Below are 21,988 nucleotides of genomic sequence, written 5' to 3' on the forward strand. Positions count from 1 at the left end.
CTGTCAGGGTCCCAGCAGGACACTCGCAGGGTTTACTGGAGGAGGGGCTGGTTAGTGGAGAGACCTAGAGCAGAGCTGCAGGTGGGGTGGAGTGAACCTGTGGGGTGGGGCAGCTCGCAGGATCCCGCAGGGTCACCTGGTGGGAGCTGTGGCCCTGGGGTAGGGGGGGCAGCCCCACCAGACCCTCTGATCTCCCATCGTAGGTGGTTGCCATTGGAGGATGTGGGAGCCGGGCTGTGGCTGGCGGAGGTCCACCTGCCTGTGCAGGGCTGGGTGGAGGAGGGCGGGGCGGGCAGGAGCCAGTGCAGTCGCTGCACCTGCTGTGTCCCCTGCGCCTCCAGAAGAATACCCGGGGGCCACGTGTTGCACATTTCTCTGGGAGGTGCCCTGGGCGTCAGAGCTTGGCACTCATCCCTCTCGCATGTGTGGCCCCAGTCACGTGTGTGCCACACTCCCGAGCGTCCGTCCCGGGTCACTCAGTCCAGCTGGCACTGTAACCATCAGAGTCTCGTTGTTACTGACGTGGCCTGTGGGATCTTGCTGTGCATCTCCCTGGTCCCCGACGCCCCTCCCTCCAAGTGTGTGCCCCCGTCCCAGCCACAGGCGCTGGGCAGCCTGGCTGCCAGGTCTTTGTCACCACAGTCTGGCTGCCCCGCCTCACCCCTGCGGGGAGGTCAGGCCCCCTTTCTCAGCCCCTCCCCTCGTGATTCCTCTTTTCAGATAGGAGGGGGGCCCGTCTGGGCAGAAGCCAGACGTGCAGGGGGCCACTTCCTGCGGGGCCCGTGGGAATACGCAGTAGGAGCCCCCGGGAGGGAAGCATTTCGGACCCGAGAAGCAGTGATGTAGCTGTCGTGTCCTGCCTCTCACTTGTATGAGGGTTCCCAGCCCTGGCTTGCTTATCCCCAGGGACGGGGAGCTCCCCGTCCCTGCAGCTGCCGGGCCTGTCTCTCACCTGAGACGGCTTTCCCCACGTGGAGCTGAGAGCTGTCGCCCCGCCCTGCAGACACACCTGCAGGGCCTTCATCTAGCCAGAGCAGCTGTGGAGGAGGGGTCCCCCCAGGGGGCCTGGCCCCCTCCCCACTGGATGCATCCCAGCCAGCCTCGGCCCCCTCCCAGTGGGCACACCATCTTCAGACAGCACTGGGCTCTGAGCCACACGCAGAGGCCTCAGACTTCCCTTCTCCCAGCTGGAGACCACAGTGAGCATGGGGTTCCCAGTTCAGAGGGGGGCCTGGGGGACCCCAAGTTCAAGTACTGCCAGCCACGTGAATGAGCAGAGAGGCCACGGTGTAGGCCTCATGGGGAACGGGGGACACACCCTTGTGACATCTTAGGATGGCCAGGGCTCATGAGTTTTCTAAGAGGAGTCAGAAACCTGAGTTTTCCTGTGAACATTTACAATTTGTAAGCGCAGGTAACTAATTTAGATCTAAAAACCCACTGTGACAAACAAAATATAGTCTGTGGGCTAGGTAGTGCCCACAGGCCCCCAGCTATGACCGAAGGTGTGGTGGAGTCTCTCCACTGGGTACAGATGCAGAGCCGAGGCTCAGAGAGGGCAAGGGCCTTGCTCAGGGTTGCACAGCAAATGAGAACACCAGGCGGGGACCTGACGTCCTTTCTCTTTCCTCTGGGCCTGGGGCGGGGGCAGTGGGTGGATCTACGATCTGGGTTCACCCGGGTGTGGGCAGAACTGGGCCGCAGTGGGGGCTGGGAGTGGGCTGCGGTGGGTCCGGCTGGGAACAGTTCCTGTGGGAGAAGCCTGCCCCCTGGGGCAGGGGTGCTGCCCCTGGGATGCCCGGTCCCTGTGAGGGTGTGACTGGGGGAGGCAGGTGGTGTGGGGGGAAGCTTCTGCCTGAAATGACACCGTGGAGAACGGACTCGAGGGAGGCCCTGGGACCCCCATCTCCATGTAGGGGGCATCTGTTTTGTCCTGAGGATCAGGGGCCCCCGTTCTACAGAGCCCCCATCCTCTTAAGATGGCCGCTCAGCCCGGGGGGACATGCGTGCCGGCCCTCGGAGTCCAGAGACTCCCCGGCCTCTGGGCTGCCATCCCCAGTGGCATCTGTACCACCCTCACTTGGGTGGCCTCTGGGCATCTCAAATTCGGCATGGCCCGAACTGGGCTGTGCCTTTCCCCTGCGGGTCTGTGGCCCCTCCCACAGCTTCCCTGCCTCGGGAAGCCCAGCCCTACCCTGCCAGGCGCTCAGGCCGAAATCTCCATGCATCCTGGACTCCTCTCCGCAGACCCCATCCAGCCCATCAGCAAATCTTGCTGGTTCTGCCTTCATAACAACTCCCCTCCCACCATCCTCTCCCACAGCATGCAGCTCCCTATTCTCAACACAGCGGCAGACCAGCCGCTTTACGTAGAGCGTTCCATCAGGTTGCCCCAGGCTCTCAGGAGAGCTGGAAGCCCAGCTCATGTGGCTGTTACAGCCTCACCGCTGCTCTTTCGGCTCCACTGTGGTGGCCCCTGCTGTGACCCACCTCCCTCCCGCTGCACCTGCCTCAGGCCCTTTGCACGGGCTGTTCCTGCCCCCTGACATGCTCCACTCCCCGATGCTCACATGGTGTGGCCGTTGATTGGCTCAGGTCTCAGCTCAAATGCTGCTTCCTTGGAGAAGCCTTGCTCAAGCACCTTGTATAAAACAGGCTCTCCCACAGCCCGGGCCACTTCCTGTTCCATTTCCTTGCTTTCATTCATTGGGGTCTCATTATGCTCTTGGCTGCCTGGCATTCAGTGATCTGCTGAGTGGCTGTGGGTCCCATACCTGCCTCCCTGCACGAGAGCACCAGGCTGGCGGGGTGGCCATGGGGCGGCCTTACTGGCTGATCCAGCCCAGTCCCGGAGGCGCTGGCAGGAGGGCCTGTTCAGTCGGTCCCGGGTGACCGGCTGCAGGGACAGACCTCCTTTCCGGCGGTGTGGGCGCTAAGTTGCGCTGTCACTGCTCTGCTGGACCAGGCCCTTGCCCTGCGGACGCACTCTCCCCGGCTCAGCCAGGAGGTGGGTGGCAGCGGGCTGTTTCCTTCCTCCTCTTTGTTAAAAACGTTTAAGACGTTTGCACTGTATTTTCCAGGTTTGAAAATGACAAGTTTAAAATACTAGGGGTGTGGCTTTGTCTTTTTTTTTTCTTTCTGAATCACACAACTTTAGCAGTGACTGCAGATGACACACAGCTTCGGGGCCGGAGTGGGTGGAGAGGCAGCCCTTGTCTGTGACCGGGGGGTGCCGCCCGGCCCCCAGTCCGGCCGCGTCCCGGCTGCGGACCAGTGACTTCTGTGAGGATGAGGGTGGGGAGGAGAGAGGAGCGGTCAGAAGGGGATATTTGAGGGCTTGTAGAGGACGAGGAGTGTCACGTGAGGGCCCCTGGAGGGAGGGCCTTTCAGGGTGTCTCCCCCTGGGAGTCTAGAATGTTCCTTGCTGGCCGAGAGGCTGGGAAGCCTGCTGTTGGATTACACTGGCTTTGCAGGGAAAGGCTGGAGAGGATTGGGGTGGGAGGGAGGGGCGGGCTTGTTCCCTGGCGGGTGGGAGGTGTGGCTGGAGCCGGGCAGGGCCGCTGCCGGGAGGGGAGCGGGCAGAGAGCACCGGGAGCTGTTCGCGCGGGGAGAGTAGACAGGACTTGGGGTGTGTGTGCACGCGGGACTTCAGTGTCCAGGATAGTTCTGGGAATGGTTTGCTGAGAAGGTTGGCACCAGCCACCCCTGTGGCTAAACTTGCAGCCCAAAGGGGTCCGCTGTAGGGTGTTCCTGAGCCCTGGGGTCTGAGAGCTGCAGCGGGGGGCCTGGCTGGTGTGCCAAGGCCTGGGAGGGCCTCGTTCCAGCCCAGCGTCCACCTGACCGTGTCCTTTGGCCGGCAGCCATGGGCCTCTGGGCGGATGACTAGGGAGCAGGCAGGGTTTTCAGGGGAGATAGTTGTTTGGGTGTCGGTGTGTGCATGTGTGTCGGACTGTGTGTGTCCTGGCACGTGGGTGAGGCTGTGGGTGAGACGGTGCAGGTCAGTGTGCGTGGAGGACTGTGGCCGGGCCACTGTGGTGCCCATTGTTGAAGGTGAGAGATCCCAGGTGCACCAGAGGTGCTGGACATGTGTCGGGTGAGTGCTGTGGGTGTGAGAGACTGGGCAGAGGGTCCCCCTGAGGGGCACATATCAGAAGGTGGGTGAGGGTGGGGGTCAGCTGACTTAGTGGGGCTGTGCTTGCGATGGCGTGTCCACAGCAGGGTGATGATGGTGCTGTCGGTGCACCCAGCAGACATGAGTGGGCGCGTGTGCACGTGCATGGGTGATGGTGGCTGAGGCTGTGCCCCCGTGTGCACGTGCTGGCGTGTGTGCCGGGCATGCACACGTGGCCATGTGCAGCCCCCGTGGGGCACTGACTGCTGTCCTCTCTGATTCCCCCAGGGCCTTGCACAAGAGGGACTGTTCATCTGGCGGGCATGGCGCTGCTCAGGGGGCCTGCAGGAGCCTGGCTGGCCCTGGTGCTGGCACTGGCCCTGGCCCTGAGCCCGGGCGCGGCGGCCCCGGGGCAGGACTGCACGGGCGTCGAGTGCCCGCCGCTAGAGAACTGCATCGAGGAGGCGCTGGAGCCAGGCGCCTGCTGCGCCACGTGCGTGCAGCGGGGCTGTGCCTGCGAGGGCTACCAGTACTACGACTGCCTGCAGGGCGGCTTCGTGCGCGGCCGCGTGCCCGCCGGCCAGTCCTACTTCGTGGACTTCGGCAGCACCGAGTGCTCCTGCCCGCCCGGCGGCGGCAAGATCAGCTGCCAGTTCATGCTGTGCCCAGAGCTGCCGCCCAACTGCATTGAGGCCATGGTGGTGGCTGACAGCTGCCCGCAGTGTGGCCAGGTGGGCTGCATCCACAATGGCCGCAAGTACGCCGCCGGCCACACCGTCCACCTGTCGCCCTGTCAGGCCTGCCACTGCCCCGACGCCGGCGGTGAGCTCATCTGCTACCAGCTTCCCGGTTGCGACGGAGACGCCGAGGCTGTACCGGCCGCCGCCGGAAACTTCTCGGATGCTGAGGACAGTGATCCTGAACGTCACTACGAGGACCCCTACAGCTATGACCAGGAGGTGGTGGAGGCAGAAGCTGCTGCAGCACTGCCGGACGAGCTCCAAGGAGGCACCAGGGCCCTGGCCGCTCTGGGAGGCGGGAACCAGCCACCTTCAGCCATCCAGGCCACCCGCTGGCCGGCCGCTCTCCCCAGGCCCACGGCAGCCACTGCCCTGGGTCCCCCGGCCCCCGTGCAGGCCAAGGCCAGGAGGGTGACAGAGGACAGGCAGGAGGAGAGGGAGGAATTGACTGTCCAGGAGCGGCCAGCAGCAGGTGGCCCCAGGGGCCTGGATGGGCTGCCCACGGCAGGTCCGGCCGGGCCTGGTCTCCCTGTCCAAGCAGAACGGGCGGAGGCCAGGGCAGGGCCCGAAGAGAACCTCATCCCGGATGCCCAGGCCACGCCCCGCAGCGCCGGGCAGGAGGGAGCCCGGCCTGTTCCAGCATCAAGCACAGCCAGTGTCCCCCAGTCACAAGCCACACCGAACTCTCCTCCTGCAGTCCCGACAGAGCCCAGCCCCCACATCACCCTGACCACCTCTCGCCACGAGACAGCCCGGGTCCCACCCACCCAGGAAGAGCTCAAGCAGCCACTGGTTCTGCCCCGTTCTCGGCCTGAAAAAGACACAGACCCCAACTCTGTCCATTCTGTCCCTAGAGGTGATGCTGAAGGTGAGACTCTTTCCTGGTTCCTCCAGGGGCGCTCAGCTGGTGGATGCCCTGGGTCTGGAGCAGGGGAAGCCAGGTCTGCGGGGCCAGGCCCAGGCCAGCCCCCAGAGCTCGGGGCGGGAGGCTCTGAGACAGGGCTTCCTCCCAGCTCAGCTCCTGGGGATGGCGTGGTGGGTGGGGTGGGGTCCCTGTCACGGGAGGTATTGGGCTGCCTGGTAGGGCTGTGGCTGAGGGCCTCTCGGGTGAACCTCGTTGGGGTGGGGGTCCTGGAGGAGTGGTCTAGCTCAGGCTCAGGTTGGGCCCAGCAGAGTCTGTGGGTCCCGGAAGTGGGAGCTCACAGATGCGATGTAGCTGCCTGCCTACACCCTCTCTGACAGTAGCCTCTGGGCATGGCTGCACTCTTGGTCCCCAAGGGGGCAGCAGAAGGGGTGCAACCTCTTGTGGGGGCTCCTGGTGAGAGCCCACTACCTGGTCTGCTGCCCCTTCCAGCCAGGGGTCCTATTAACACACACGTGGTCTTCGTCCCTTCTCTGTTCTGCATTCTGCTGTGGCTCCCACCTGCTCAGAGAAGACACTAAAGTCCTCTCCGGGGCCAGAGGCCCTGCACAGCCTGCCCCTGGGACCTCCTGGACCTTCCCTCATCACCTTGTCCGTTCTGGCTGCTGTAACGGGAATACATAGACAGGGTGGCGGAACAACAGATTATTTCCCGTAGCTCTGGAGGCTGGGAGGCCTAAGATGGAGGTGGTCTGGTGAGACCTTGCTTCCTGGTTTGCACACTGCCTGCTCGGCGTGTCCTCACCTGGTGGAGCAGGTGAGGCTGCATCTCATCTGAGATAGATCAGAGGAGGAGCTCGCACTGGCAGCTCTTTTTATATGGTCTCTAATCCCAGTGTGAGGCTTTCATTCTCGAGACCTGATTACCTCCCCAAGCTCCATCTCCAAGGCTCCTACCATCCTGTCAGGCATTAGGATTTTAATGTGTGAATTTGGAGGTAGGGGCATTAACACTTAGTTCCTAGGAACCCTTTCCCTCTCCCTGACTCTGCTTAGCCCCATTGGCCTCCTAGCCCCTTCTGGGCACCTCTCAGCCCCAGGGCCTTTGCACTTGCCACTGCCTCTCCCTGAAATGCTCTTCCAGGTGTCCATGTGGCTTGCTTCTTCCCTCCACTTGCTCTCTGTTCAAGGTCGCCTCCCTAGGGAGGCCTTCCCTGACCACCCAGCATAAAGACGGTGGTCCCACCCCACCTTCCTCATATACTGCTTTTGTTTCTCCTGGTAACACCTGACCTGAGCTTGTAGCACATAATTTCCTGTCGAATGCTGTCTCTCCTACTGGAATATTAGTGCCATGAGCAGAGGGACCTCATGTGTCATCTTCTTTGCTGTGCCCACGGGCCTCCAGCAGGGCCTGGCACACAGTTGGTGCTCTGTAAACGTTGGGTGATTAATGAGTGAACCAGGGGGCTTGCTGGTCACCCCTTTATCAGTCATCCTTCCTCATGCTAGTTCCCTGTGTCCCATGAGCATCCTACACTCTCACCTCCCCTCTGTTCCACCCATTTGCTCACACTCTTCCCTGCGAACTCAGGCAGCATCTCTTCCAGGATGCTAACCCTAACCCTAACCCTGAATCTCTGTGTGTTGTCTGACCCTTCCCTGAGCCCCCTCTGCTTTCCTGCCTCCCCTGCAGGAGCCCTGGGGAGTGTCTGGTTTTCTGGAGCTTTCTCTCCACAGCTGGGAGTCCGTTTCTCTTTCAATCCTGTATTGCTCACTCTGTAAACTTTCATTAGGCATCAGTTGTGAGCGGGCCCTAGTGGGCCCTGGGGAGGCAGGAGCTGGCCCATGCGGCCCTGGTCTCCAGGAGGGGGCTGTGAGTGAGGGATGCCTGGGTGTCTAGGAGGGTTTCCTGGGGGAGGGGCTCTGGGATTTCTGCAGACTTCCCACGCACCCACCCTGCCGCTGCCTGGCTGCCCCGCTTTTCTGCTCTGCCCAGAGCTATGGCCCTCGCTGGGCATTGCTGTGTGCAAAGGCTGAGTCTGTGGGCTCCCCCAGCCCTTAGGACCCCGGGCCCATAGGCCGCGGTGCGGCCTGCTCACGGTGGACCCCCCTCGCTGAGCACCTACTAGGTGCCAGGCTCTGGTTGTGACCTGATCCTCCCCGCAAGCTGGGAGGGTGACCAGGTCAAGGTTGGAGCGGTGTGGCTAGTGACGGCAGGCCACAGGGGGAGGTGGTAGACTGGGACCAGGGCAGTGGGTTTCTGGGGGCTCCTCCCCACCCCGCCCTGAGCCTGCAGGGGGCGGGGCACGTGCGTGGGTTGGGGCGGGGCTGTAATGAAGTGCACGTGTGCCCGGGTGGGCTCGCAGGCCTGGCTCCGGATCCCAGCCTCCAGGGTTTCCAAAATGGACGCAGCCCCCCGCCCCCTGCCTGCTGCGCTCGCTGCTGGAGGCCTCTCTGTGGTTGTGGGCCTTGGAATCCTGGAAAACTGCTTTGTTCTCAGGAGCCCCAGGTTGCTTCCCTCTGTCCTGGGCTTTCTCAAATGGATTTTGGGGTGTGGCCTTTGATGAAGGCTGCTTGTGGGTAGGGGCCGGATTGGGTGCCCCGATCCCCTCCGAGGGCGGCCCCGGCAGAGGCCCTGCACGTGCCGAGCCGGGAGCAGGGCGTGGACGGGCTGCGTTTCGGGGGCGCGGGGAAGGAAGGTGTGGGAAGTTGGGGGCGGGGGCGGGGAGGGGGTGGATGTCAGCGGGTCCCAGGAGTTGGCCCTGGCCGCATGAACCAGGGCTGCTGCCACCCGCCACCCCTTTCCACCTGCCTTCCGCTCACCCCGGGTCCCCATCACCCACCACCGTGTAACTCAGAAGAGGGGCTCCCCATGTTGGGGCCTCGTTTTCTCCATCTGTGAGCGGCAGAGAAGGCCCTGCTTCGCGGGGGTATTTTGAGGATTAAATGAGCTAATTCATTCAAGCTCAGCACGCGGCTTAGCACTGCTGAGTAATTAAAAATGTTTCCCATTACTGTTCACCATCTGCTCTTCAGTCCACCCCCTTAACTTCTTCAGCAGATCCGTGTGGCGCGCCCTCTCTGCACGCGGGGTTGTCCCGGTGAACCAGGCGGGCACGGCCTCTCCCCTTTGGGGTCTGCCGGGGGTGGGGGGATTTAGGGAATAAGCAGCCACAGATTTATTCGTGGTCACAGCCAAGTGCATGCAGCGTGGGAGGCCTGGTGGGTGGGTGCGCGGCCTGATGGCGCATCCTTGGGGGAGGGAGGGCCCGAGAGCCTCTGGCTGCCATTGTTGGGGGAGCCCTGGGGGGCCCCGAGGGATGGAGGAACCTCCGGGGGGAGAACTGGAGAGGTGGTAGCTGGTCCTGCTTGCCCGTGGGGCCCGCTGAGAGGCGGGCAGTGGGGCCGGAAGTGACCCCCGGCCACATTGCCATGGCAGCCCTGGGGCCTGGAGAAGGAGGTTTCCAGCCGCTGCCCCAGGCCCTGCTGAGGCGGGGGTCCTGTCTTTGAGCCGGAGCTTTGCCAGGGAGCCAGGCGGCCTCTGAGTGTGTCCAGATGCAACCTAATGGAAGCCACATGCCCGGCTCCCTGCCGGGGAGAGGGGGTCTGACATCTGTTGTCACCCGGGGCTTGTGTGAGGGCGCCTTCTACCGCGGAGCTGGCATGGCAGGGGGACCCGGGGACCACCCCCTCTGCCCTCCTGGGCCACAAGGGAGGGAGGCCAGGGGCTCCTGGAGCAGCTGGAGGCAGCCCCCATCCTGGAAAAAGACTCCAGCAGAACCTCTGCGGGCCACGGGTCCCTGAAGCAGGAGAGGGGCCCCTTCCTCGGGGTGTCCTGTCACCAGGTGCTGCAGGGCAGGGGTCTGAGAAAGGTTTGACATTCCGATTAGTGGAGAAACTTTAAAACTCAAGTAACTGTGTATTAATTGCAGACACCAGATCATGCTTGTGACTTCTGCCTGCACCGCCATAAGCACTGAGATAATTAGCACCTGTAATCTTCACAGCCGCCCCCGGTGCACAGCCGAGGGGTCAGGCCACCTGCCCACAGACACATGTGCAGGAAGCGGGAGATCCAGGTTCCCCTCGGGTTTCTTCACGTCGTCATCCCTGACAGTCATTTCTGTGTACCCGGAGCGTGCGTGGGCTGTGACAGATGCCAAACATACAGGGCTAAGCGAAACCCAGTGTCGCCATTGGCCTGGGGACCTTAGGGTTTAGTGGGGGAGGAAACCCCGTAGTCACAGGGGTGTGAAGTTCTGAGCTGTGACGAGGGCCACGGAATGGCGCAGGTGTGTTCTGTGAGTCCTTCTGGGAAATTTGCTCCTCTGGGGATCAGGGAGGGCATCCTAGAGGAAGTGATACTTGAGCACGAGGGGTTGTTGACCGGCAGGTGGGGAGCAGAGGGAAGAGAGTGTGTCAGGCAGAGGACACAGCACGTGCAAAGGCCCTGCAGCTGGAGGGAGTGAACTGGATTGAGAGAAGGCTGTGTGTCTGGTGTGAGAAGAGGCCAGGGCAGGGGCAGGGGCCAGGTCAATGGTGTTTATGTTCAGGATGAAGATTTGGGCCTTTTACCAAGGGCCGTGGGGAGCCACAGAGGGTGTCAGGCAGCAGCTTGTACGATCTTACTTGCGTCATGCAGCACTTCCTCTGGGTTCAGGGAGCAGACCGCAGGGGCAGGGCCAGCGCTGGACATTCAGTGTCTGTGGGCCTCTGAGGCCCCCAGAATCAGGTCATGGCTCCAGGGAGCAGGGAGACCTGCCTGTCCTCCCCCTGTTCCCCAGAGGATTCCTGCAGCCCCTCCCCTCCCGCCTCCAGGCTTGGCTTGTGGGAAATTAAACTGGCGTGGGTTCTGAGTTGTCCGTGAGCCAGGACCTGGGGACCTGAGGGAGCCAGACTGGGATTCTGGACACCGGAGCCCATATGCTGTGTGACAGAATCACTTCCTACGAGAGCTCCTGGCTTCCGCCGCAGGATGGGGAGGGGGCGCCCTGCCAGGAGAGGCACTTCCCCTCCTCACCCCCAGCCCACGGGCCTCGACCTGGGCTGTCTGACCCTGCCAGGGCTCATAGGGTCTGCAGAGAGCAGCAGGACTGGCAGGCCCAGGGCCTGGGCTCCCCCAGCCCCTGCGCATCTGTGGTGAGTCCTGGGCTGAAGCTCGCCCTCGCTCGCTGTGTCACCTGGGGCCTGGGATGCCACCCCTCCGAGCCCCAGTGTCCTCACTGACAAATGGCGGGGAGAGTGGGGCCTGCACGGAGGGAGGGCACAGCCGGGCGCAGCCCCACCTCCACCTGCTGTCCTGCTAACAGTGCACGCGCCTGTCACTTGTCACCCTCTTTCTGCAAAGCATCTTTGGAAGCACTAGAATTTTGCTGCAAACATTTAGAAATCGGAAGACTTCATATAAATCCCAGCTTTCCGGCTTCTGTTGACAGTTGGCAGTTGCAGGACCACTATGCCCACGTGTCCGGGCCAGCCACTGGGGGAGCTGAGAAGGGACGGCCTGCCCGTCAGACTGGGCAGGTGCCCTGCGCTTTGCGGGGCCAGTGCCCCTTGGTTTCCTCACTGGCCCGGCCCCGGCTGGCAGCTGGGATGGGTCTCTGGTGGGGGCACGTGTGGCAACCTTGAGAGAGTTATTGTGTTTTATGGAAGAGAAACTGGCATCCTGAGAGGGGAGGGGGCTTTTCTGGAGGTCACAGTAGAGCTGGGTGGGGCCCAGTCTCCCCATGGAGGGGGTGGGCTCATGGCTCCCATGGGGGCCCTGGGACAGGAGTGGGTCTCAGCGGCCTGGAGCTGGGCGCTCCCTGTGTTGGGCTGCCCCAGAGCTCACGGTGCTTGGAGGAAGCAGGTGCACTTCCCAGCACCTCCCGTAGTGAGGGTCTGGGGCCAAGGCTAGGCCCGGGATGGGTTTCTTTATTTTAGTCCATTATTAGTTTTAATGGAGGTGTGGGGACCTTGGGCGTGCTAAGCAGGTGCTCGTCCACCTCCCCCTACCCCGGTTTCTTTATGTTAATTTTGAAAAACTATGCTTGCTTGCTTGCTTCCAAAACAGCTTTACTGAGATGTTCTTGTACTGTAAGTCTCTCCCGTTTAAAGCGTACAGTTCAGCAGTTTTCGTCAGGGCTGTGAACATCGTCAGAACTTAATTTGAGAACGCGTCCATCGCCCTGAGAGAAAACCCGACACGCAGTGGCAGCCACTTCCCCTCCCCCGGCCCGGCCCCCAGTCTGCTCCCCGTCTCTGTGGACTTGCACATTCTGGACACAGAATTGTGCAGGGCGTGGTCTTCAAGGACTGTCTCCGGTTATGTGGCGTGGTGCTTTCAAGGCTTCTCTGCGTGGTCGCCGGAATCAGCGCGTCCGTCCTTCTGCGAACGTCCCAGAGCGTGGACGGACCACGCTGTTTATTCTTCATGCACCAGGTGACGGGCGCTGGGCTTCCACCTTGCAGCTGCGGCGAACGCTGCTGCTGCTACTGTTTATTACGTGGTTTGTGTGGACGGATGTCTGCGTTTCTCTTGGGGATGTACCCGGGAGTAGGATTGCTGGGGCGCAGGGCGCTCTGTGTGTGCCCATCGGGGGAACCGCCCGGCTGTTTTCCGCTGTGGCTGCACCATTTGACATTCCCCCCGTGGTGCACGAGGGTTCCGGGGTCTCCATGTCTTCGCCAGCCCTGGTTACTGTCTGTCTCTGAGTACAGCTGTCCTAGAGAGCCAGCTGTGCGGTTTTGATTTGCGTTTCCCCTGTGGCGAGTGAGGTTGAGCAGCTTTTTCTGAGCTTCCTTTAGAAAATTCTAGACAACAGGATGGACAAGTGCACACTCTGCTAGCTACCAGAGTGGTGCATTGTTACCGTGTCATAGTTTCTGGAAGACTCCACTGTGTTCTCACGGGAGAAAGAGCGTGAAGGAGACCAGTGCTGCAGTGTTGTTCTGCAAGCGACACTGACCCCGTGGGTCCTTGCCCAGGTCTCGGGGACCCTCCAGGGCCTGGGACCCACTTCGGAGCCACTGGTCCATACAGCGACAGGCGTGGAGGCGTGTGTGCTATTTTGCACAAATACAGCATTTTGTGCACACCTTGCTGTCCTGTGCTTTTCTCCACTCGCACCACACATTGGGGCTGCCCTGGCCAGCACGTGGGCAGTTGCCGTCCCCACCAGCGCCGCACTGTCTGCACGTCCCAGCTGCCAGTGATTGTCCTGCTGACGGGTGCTCTGTTGTTTCCATCGCTGATTAAAAGCAATGCCGCAGCGAACGTCTTTCTGCCGTGGACCCGCCGGGGCAGAACACACGTGCGTGTCTTCATTTTCTCTTTGTAAGATGTTTATTGAAGCATAACCAGGAGAACCTGGCAGAAGCGTACAGCTCAGTAACATGTTTCACAAATGAGCACGCTGTGTGACCAGCACTCAGAGCGGGAAACAGCCCGAGACAACCCAGGCCCCCTCCTCCGTGCCCGTCCCGGGGAACCGCTGCCCTGATGCCAGCAGCTCTCGGACCTTTGTAGATGGGGCCACGTGGTCTGCTTTCTTGTGCTCAGCACAGGGTTCCTAAGTCCCCAAGTTGTGGGCGCTGTGCTTGGTCCTTTTCGTGGCTGAGAGCTGCTCCGCGGTGCGGTCAGACCCCAGTTTGGTGGTTCACTCTCCTGCCGAGGGCTGTGGGGCTGCTCCCAAACACCAACCTGATGATGGTCATCCTAACGCTTTTCTCTGGGGGGCGCTGGCCCCTGGGGGCTCCGCGGCGGGGGACACAGGACTCGCATGTGTAACCCGGGAACTTGCCTGCTTGCCCTCCGCAGATGGGGGGCCAGATTTTGCTGACACCTGCCACGTAGGGGAATGCCTGATTCCCCAGTTTATTTATTCAACAAGTATTTAGCATGTGCCTACTGCACAGTTCTAGGGGCTGGGGTACAGCTGTGACCAAAACGGATGCAGCTCTCGCCCCTGGGGGGCTTCTGTTCCGCGGGACGGCAGGGGCTCACGAGTCGTTTTACTATGAGCGTGTGTAGTCTGCGTTAGATGGTGAACAGCACCCAGGAGAGAACCGCGCAGGGGCCGTGGCATGTCCCCAGCTTGGCCAGTGGGAGGAACCTTGCAGTGGTGTTAGTTTGTACGTGCGTTTTGTCCCCTGTCCCCGGCCTCGGCCCAGGGCTCCCCAGCGAGTCTGGCCACACCCCACCAGCAGCACGTGGGCTGCGGGGTGCTCTTTCCGTCACGCTCACCAAACCTGTGCCAGTCCTTCCTGCTGGGTTGTACCTTCGTCATGGCACGAATGGTCTGTTGCCACAGTAGTGTGAGTGGCAGGCAACCACGGAACCTCTGTGGCGCACAGTAGGCACTTCTTGTTGATCCCAAGTCCACCGGTCAGCGGGCTCCCTGCCCCAGGCCGGCGCGGCCACCGTCGGCCAGGCTCTCGCTTGTGAGTGTTGTGTCCGGCTGGCGGCTGCCCGGGGCTGGGCGGGGCTGGGATGGTCTCCGCCGGGCTGGCTGCCTCTGCTCCCCGTGCTCGGTCCTGTCCCGGAAACAGGCTCCGTGTGAAAGATGAGATGCGCACAGGACTCCAGGCCTGGGCTCAGAGCTGTGTTCTGCTGCCAGCCCGTGGCGAGGCCGGCCGGGGTTCAAGGGCTCCTCTCAGTGGGCAAAGGGCGGGTGAGAGGCAGGGAGGAGGATTAGGGGTGAGTGCAGTGAATCTACTCAGGCCTCGTGCCTCATCTCAGTCCCTGAAGGACCTGACGGTGGGTCCCTTCCCACGGGGGGAGCCTGGGCCCACGGCCCCGCGGCGAGTAAGTGGTGGGCCCTGCTCCAAACCCAGATTCTCCGATACTTCAGGCATCTCTGGCCTGGTACAAGGCTCCCCCAGGGGTGAGGCTGCTCTGCCCCTCGCTAGCTGTGTGACCTTAGGCAAACTGCTTCACTGCCCTGGGCCTCAGTTTTCTCATCTGTGAAGTGGGCTCACCCAGCATGTCCTCAGTTGGAAGAAAGCGAGTGTTGGGCACCAGGGGCTGGGGTCTGCCACGTGGTAGGCAGGGCTTCACTCACACTGGTGTTCTCGGTGCTGTGACTCCATCCCTGCTGGGAGGGTAATGGGCCCCTGCGCTCTCGGCTGCTTCCCATTCACACGTCCAGCCCGAGGCAGCCGCTGCAGCCGTCCTGAGGCTGAGCCAAGCGTCTTTGGCCTCCTGCGCACTGCGCCCCCCGGAGTCCTGGGTGCTGCTGGGGACTGGCGCTCAGAGGTCTGGGCTGTGGCTTGCTTGGACACGGTGTTGGCATCATCTGTTTGCCAGCGCCCGCTCCAAGCCGGGCCAGGGTTGCGTGGCCTGGGGGTCCTTTGTCCTGCACCGGGGGCTGCCAGGAGGAGGCTTCTCTCTGGCCGAGGTCAGCATCGCGTGGGCTGGGTCTGCTGGACCCTCCTTGTCTACTCCACGGTCCCCATACTGGGCAAGTGGGCTCGGGGCCGAGTCGTGCTGGGGATAAGTCCGTTGAGTCCTCAGGGACTGAATCCCTGGGCATGAACCCTGCCTCTGCTGCCCTTCTGTGTGGCCTCAGGCAGTGCGCTCACCCTCTCTGAGCGTCAGTGCTTCCGTCTGGGAGATGGGAGCGTAATCCCTCTGCTCCCAGGGTTGTTGAGAGGTGCAGGGAGAGGGTGTCGGCCAGCCCAGAGCGGCTGCTGTGACCGCAGGTCCTCCCCTGTCCTCGCCCGAGGGCTGCTGCTCCCTGGGCGGTGGGCTTTGGGTTTGTTTTTGCTTAAGCGAACAGATGTAGGTCTTTTCTGGTGGCCAGGAGTTGTCCCTCTGGGGAAGAGGCAAAGGGGCCGGGCTGTGGGTTGGGCGGGGGTGTTTAGCTGCTCACATCCTGCTCCCACCCCGCCTGTCACTGCAGCTGCCTCCAGATGTGCAGGGACCGCCCCATCTGGCTGTTCCCTCCCCGCCCTGCACTTTTGTTTCAGCGCCTGCCAGCTGAGTCAGCAAATGCCAGGTCCTGAGATCTCTCGTCAGGGGCACAGCCTGGCTTGGGGGCTGACGTCCCAGGGACTGGGAGGGTCTCCTCCTTCACCCTCACACGGGGGAGCATTTATTCAGTGGCAGACCCTGTGGTCGTCCCTGGACATGTATTGCTGCGTTAAAGCCTCGTGACACCCTGTGATTTGGGGGGGGGGGCTCTGGCGTTACGCCCATTTTAGAGACGAGGTAACTAAGGCACAAGGTGGTTAAGTGAATTGTCCAGGGTCACTGAGGCGGGGAAGCAGGTGTTGGCTGACTACTGACCCTCGGCCTCTGCCCCACCACCTCCTAGGGTTTGCCCGGTTGCCTGCCATGAGTAAGAATTTCCCCGTTGTCTACAGATCGAGGCTCCGGGACTGCCCCGTGTCCCTGGCCCATGAGGGGCAAAGCGGGGCCCAGGGCAGGCCCTAAGCCCTGCGCTCCTTCCCAGCCCTAGGCTCCCTCCCTGGCGCAGAGCCTGGGATTCTGGGGTTCTCTGGGGTCCATGTGGCGGAGGGCAGAGGAGGCTGAAAGAACAGAATCTGGCTGCAGGGGGCCTGCGGGGGCGGGGGGGAGGGTAGGACGGGGGGGCGCCATCTTGGCTCCCTTCCCGCCCCCCCCCCCGCCCCACTCACCCGCTTCGTGATAGTTCACAGGCCCCACGCTCTGGACCAGACTGTCAGGTGCTGGGGACCCGGTGGGATCCAGAAAGGTGGAGAGCCCCCCTTCCCGCCACAGGTGGACATCCCTGCTGTGACCTGTGGCCGCACACGACGGGAAGCAAAGCCAGGTGCCCGGGGTGGGGGGCCGCGGGCCGTGGGGCCGTAGGGACCAGGACACGGCTTCAGCGTCCCCCCGGCCCCACGTGTTGCCCTGGAGCAGGGGAGGCCCGCCGTGGCCCATAACTTTGGATTTTCCAAAAGAAGCCAGGATCTGGAATTTTATATAAAATCTTCCAATTTGTAAGTGTTGGCAACCAGTTCACACGTATTAAAGCCCCAGTAAAGCATGCAGCGGGCACCAGCTGGCTGCCACAGTTCAGACTCTCAGGGCACCAGCTCCCCCGAATGACCCCTCTGGGATGCAGAGGCCCAGAGGCAGCTGAGGGGCTGGCCAGAGACTCAGAGCGAGCTCAGAGGATGGGGTCCTCGAAGTTCTGACTCCCAGGCCAGTGTGCCCCACTCCAGACCCCCTGCCCGGTGGTTGAAACCCAGGAAACAGGTGGTGCACACTCACGGCCACAGCAGTGTCACAGAGAGGCCCCCGCGGGGTGAGTGAGGCGAGGGGCCAGCAGGCAAGGTGCAGCAGCAGTGGGGCTGTCACCCCCAGGCCTGCAGGGGAGCCTGGTGGGAGCCGAGGCTTTGGGAAGCGCTGTGGCCTTAGGTGGAGGTGGCCATGCCTGCACGGGGACTCGAGCTGCAGCCCCTCCGGGTCAGGCTCCGTCAGCAGTGGGCAGGGCGGAAGGTGGATCAGGGCCAGACGGGCACAGGCCACAGGTTTGGTGGCTGCAGAGGCATCAGGATGTCTGCAGGATGCCACCTCCCAGGCCTGGGTGTGGCGAGGTGCTTCCCAAGGAGGGCGACCCCAGGTCAGTGGGCCAGGGCCACTTGTGGGCCCATCCTGGAGGTGTCCAGGCTGGCTCTGACTCCCAGGGAGAGGGGCTGTGTGGACAGAGGGAGCCGGGGCTAAGGTCTGGGCTGGAGGCGGAAACCCCATCAGGGAAGAGGGCGGCTGGGCTCGTTTCTTCTCCACCAAGTTGGCCCCACGTGGCAGGTGGGCAGCCGGCAGGTGCTAGGTGAGTGCCCCGGAAGGTCTCCTGATTCCTTGACTGTCACTGCTTGGTGCTTAAAGCCCGGATGCAGGAACAGAGAGGCTGCGGGTCTTGCCTGAGGTCGCCCAGCCAGTGGGAGGCAGAGCAGGCTTCCGACGTTTAGCTCTGCTGCCACTACACCCAGTCCAGGGCCCTCCGTGTGGATGGATGTGGGTGTTGACCCATCTCTCCTGAGCCCCTCTGATGGGGCTTATTGCTTCTCTCTGAATATTCACCAGTCACTGCAGGCCGTGGCAGGAGCAGGACAGAGGATGGAGACATCTGGGTGGGGGGGAGAGGTCTGGTCAAGGTCTAAGTGGGGCCATGGCCTGAGTATATGGGTTAAGAGGAATGGAAACTCGTGGGGCTGGGTCACTGGGGATTTGGTTCTAGAAGATCCCCAGCCTGGCCCTGGGGCATCCTGCTTGGTAACACCGGGAGCCTGAGGTCACAGACTCGCAGCCCCAGAGACAGGGTACAGCCTCTCTGTCTTACCTGACAGCCGGTCCCAGGATGCTCACCGCCTCTTCTGGGCCAGAGTTCCATGTCAACCCCACCAGGCCAACAGCCACCCGGGGCTCTGCAGCAAGCTGTTCTGGAGCTTTGCATCCTGTTTGCCACCAAAAAACATGTCCAGTTATTTATGTGATATTTTAAACTTTTATGTTTTTTAAACCAACCACTTTTATTAAGAGGAAAAATAAAGCTATGTTTACATTTCTTTATAGTAAATACTGGCTTGGGAAAACCAAAATTGCCTTATAGTTAAATGTCTTCTCGTTAAACTGTGGGTATGAATGATGGACTGGCAGCTGAATTATCTGGAAAGAACAGTAAAATAAAATGAAATCATTTACAAGATTTGTCTCTAAAACAACACGCTATCCCAAGAACCTGGAATTCCATCAAACTCTGGTTTGAGCCAAAGTATAGTCTGGGGTCACAGCAGTTTCTTAAACTAAAAATGAAAGAGAGAAAATTCACAGCTCTTCTTGAGGAGGGACGGAAAGCGTCCCAAGTGTCCGGGTGAGGTCCTGGAAACCCGCACGCTGGGCTGGACTGAAGTCTGAGTTACATTGGAAGGCGGTGCTGGCAGCGGCGGGGGAATCCCTGCGGGGGTGTCTGCCGAGGCCTCCGGGAGCTCAGCGAGGGAGCGGGTGCCCCCCCGCATCTGGGGCCACCGGGAGCCTCAGCGGGTGGCGAGCGTGGCCAGGGCGAGCCTGAGTGGCTGGGTGGAGGGAGGGACAGCTCTCGTTAGATGACGGCCGGCCCCCTGGGCCTCCGGGCTTGGTCACTCACTCGGTTAGAAGGATGCTTGCAGTGATCTGATTCTAGAGTGATCTTCCAGTGACTGGTTCATTCTTAGGATGTGAGCTGTCCACTCCCGTGTCCAAGTGTTTGGATCTCTTTGTTCCGTCCTTGTTCTGGGAAAGTTATTTCCTCAGAAAATGAGGCTGGTCCCGTTCCGTTTTTCAGCGTCTGCCTGCAGGTTCCATGTGTCCAGTGACTCTCCGAGCACTGTCCTCTAAGCACGGCACCAGGGCCGCGCGCTTCTCCTGACAGCTGAGTTTGTCAGGTGTCTGCACTGTTCCTGATCGGGGAGCCTATTTTTTGTACGAGCAACTTTCCTCTTTTTGCACGGAGTTGGCTTTTCATTGATTATAAAAGTACCAACAGAAATAGCCCGTTGAAATGTCGGTGACAGACCCCCCACTCCTCCCTGGGGGCCCGTGGAGATAGTGTGGGGGTGCCGTGCGTGCGCGCGTGCGTGCGTGTGTGATGAAAACATTTCAGTCTCGACTGTGTATGTTGCAACTCTTAAGAAGTAGACATTCTCCCACATCGCTGCACACCGTGGCCCTGCACTTAACACACCTGCCAGCTCCCGAGAACCATCTGGTACTCAGACTGTGCTCAGAATTCTCCCCCTGCCCCCATGGTGTGGTGTATGCCCCGCCGTGTAAAGTAATTTCTCATCCGGATGATGAGCCATTTTTTGGTTCATGTTTGGTTGTTTTCTCTCGGGTTTCCTTCTTTCTAAAATTTTGTGTTAAAGCATTCTGCAGGTTACTGAGTGTCTTTTAGTCTAGATTGAGGTAACAGTACTCCCTTTGAAACTTCTTATTTTTATTTTTTATTATACATTTTTATGAAGTACGATGCAGATAGAGCACAGGGATCTTCACAGGACAGCTCAGTGGATTCCGGGCAGCTCCACCCAGGTCAAGGCAGAAAGCACTGCGAGCGCTCTAGAGCTTCCCCGCTGCCCCTTCTCAGCCAGCTCTACCCCCCCCCCCCGCCCCCGTGGAGGCCACGACGCTGCCTTTTTATCGCCGTCAGTGACTCCTGCCTGCTGGATCTGTTTTGTGTGATGGGAACCACATGGTATGGTTTTTGCTTGCATTTAACGTCTTCAGCTGAAGGTAACGTGTTGGAGGCTCGTCCATGCTGCTGCATGTAGCAGTAATTCACTTCAGAAGTTGCTTTTTATTATTCCATCGTAGGAATAAATCACAGTCTGTCTCTCCTGGTGTGGATGGAGGTTTGGGCTGTTTTCAGCTTGGGGCCGTGGTGAGTGCAGTGGCTGTGGACGTTCTGTGTGAGTGTCTGCAGGGTGTTTGCCCGGGAGAAGCCTTGCTGCGTCCGAGGGTTTGGTAGCTTCAGCCGACCCTGCCAACCAGTCTCCATCCCCGCCGGCAGCGGGTGTGAGTCCAGCTGTCCCCCCGCCTTTGCTGGCCCTGGGTGCGGCCTGTCTCTCGTCGGGGCCGACCTCGTGGCTGGGTCGTGGGGTCTCGTGATGGTTTACCTTGTGTCCCCTCGGAGCTTATGGTGTTGAGTGCATTTTCATATCACCGTTGGCCATTCTGCTGTCCTCTGCCCGTTTCTGCATCGGGCTTCTTTATTTTGCTGATTCTCAAGCGGCCTTGATGTGTTCTGATTCTGCGTCATGTGTTGGGTCACAGGTGTCTTGTCTGTTCTGGGGCTTTTCTTTCCACTCTCATAATGACAGTTGCTGATGAGTCTACTGCAAATGCCGTCGTCCGAGGAACCCAGATTCCTAATCTTATGAAATACAATGTGTTGATCTTCACTTTTATGTGAGTGTATTTAGTGCCCCTTGACAGAAATCTTTCTCTCCCCCAGAGTCACAGAGAGATTTTCGTTTGTTACATGCCAGACATTTTAACTTGTTTCACCTTTCACATCGGATCAGGCTTAGGTTTGTTGCGCTGGGTGGGGTGAGGAGGAGCCGGAGTTCATTCTGTTTTCCAGCTGCCCCCGCACCAGGTCTGGTCCAGGCCACCCTCCCCGGCCTGCGTTGCCACCTCCGTCAGGAACCAAGGGGCTGCTCACGAGTCAGTCTTTTCTGTTCCAGCATCAGGCTGTCTGCACGCTGCCTCGCTTGGCTGTGGTTCCGTAGTCGTTTTGCGGTCTCGTAGTGTGGCTGAGGCCGCCTCCGGGCTGCTGCCTGCTCACTGGTAAATGAGGGTGCGGACAGGACCCTCTTTCTCAGGCTGGAAGGAAAGGTGCAGGGGCTGCAGGCTGGGGCCTGGCAGGCAGCCTGCCCAGTGGGGAGATCCGGCTGGTCCCGGGCCAGGCTGGGGTGGCGAGCATGGGGTGCAGTCGACACCCACACAAGGAAGCTAAGCCGTGGGAGGTGCTGCAGAGGGCAGTGGGGGCTGGGGCCGTCCTCCCCTGGGCGGTCGAGGAAGGCATCTCCAAGGGGCTGGATTGGGTGGGCCCAGCCCCACAGGTCCTGCTGTTTCTCGGCCATTGTGTCTGTGATCCGGGGGCAAGAAGACTGCTCAGGAATCCTTCTTTGTCTATCTTCCAGTCATCATCAAAGGATTCCAGGCACCACCAGGGCCTGCAGGTGACCCCTCGGCCCCCCAGAGACATGGAGCAGAGCTGCAGTGCCCTCTGGGCTGTTCTCTCAGGCCTCGTAAACATCCTGTGCAAACAGGGCGCTGGTGGAGATGCCACGCCTTGCCCCGCCCCCACCGGCAGGTGTAGCATCTTCCTGCCGCATCTCCAAAGCACCATTCTTCAGGGCTTTGATGTCTGGGAGAGGGGACTGTCCCGAGGGGTCATGACCTCTGGCCTGGATTGTTCTGGGCACCCACGGTCTTGTGATCAAAGGAGGTTATTTAGCATCCTTGGACTCTCAGGATCTTCTCAGAACAGCGAGTTCCTTGAATGGGCAGTACCTGCCGAGGATGGGAAAAGCACATGAACGACACAGAAGAGGTCAGCAGGACGTGTCGCTTTGCCTCCTCACTCCCCGGGGTCAGGCCCTCCCTGCGGCAAGCGCTGGTGCCAGTTTCCGGGGTCCGTCTGCTTTCAGAAATCCTCCGTGTATGTCCACGTGTCCTCTTACAGGCTCAGCGCTGGCTTGTGACCCGAGCTTTCCCCCTTCATTCTCGGCAGTGTGTCCAGAAAAATTGTTCCCGCGAGTGTGTGCGGATGGAGCGCGTTCTTT

The 21,988-nt window shown here is 60.9% G+C and overlaps 1 protein-coding gene across 3 annotated transcripts in view; it reads left to right on the forward strand.

Annotated features, from left to right (window-relative positions):
- Positions 1-21,988, forward strand: part of FBLN2 (fibulin 2) — a 67,510-nt gene that overhangs the window by 18,742 nt on the left and 26,780 nt on the right. For 2 of the 3 annotated variants that reach the window (XM_064496200.1, XM_064496198.1), the window contains exon 2: positions 4,400-5,719. In XM_064496200.1, coding sequence (XP_064352270.1) covers positions 4,435-5,719 — 1,285 coding nt within the window. In that variant the 5' untranslated portion in view covers positions 4,400-4,434. Of the gene's footprint in view, positions 1-3,206; positions 3,283-4,399; positions 5,720-21,988 lie in introns of those variants that run through there. The other variant, XM_064496199.1, reaches the window with a different exon arrangement.

This window comes from Camelus dromedarius, chromosome 17 (assembly GCF_036321535.1).
Source record: "Camelus dromedarius isolate mCamDro1 chromosome 17, mCamDro1.pat, whole genome shotgun sequence".
Classification (NCBI taxonomy): Eukaryota; Metazoa; Chordata; class Mammalia; order Artiodactyla; family Camelidae; genus Camelus; species Camelus dromedarius.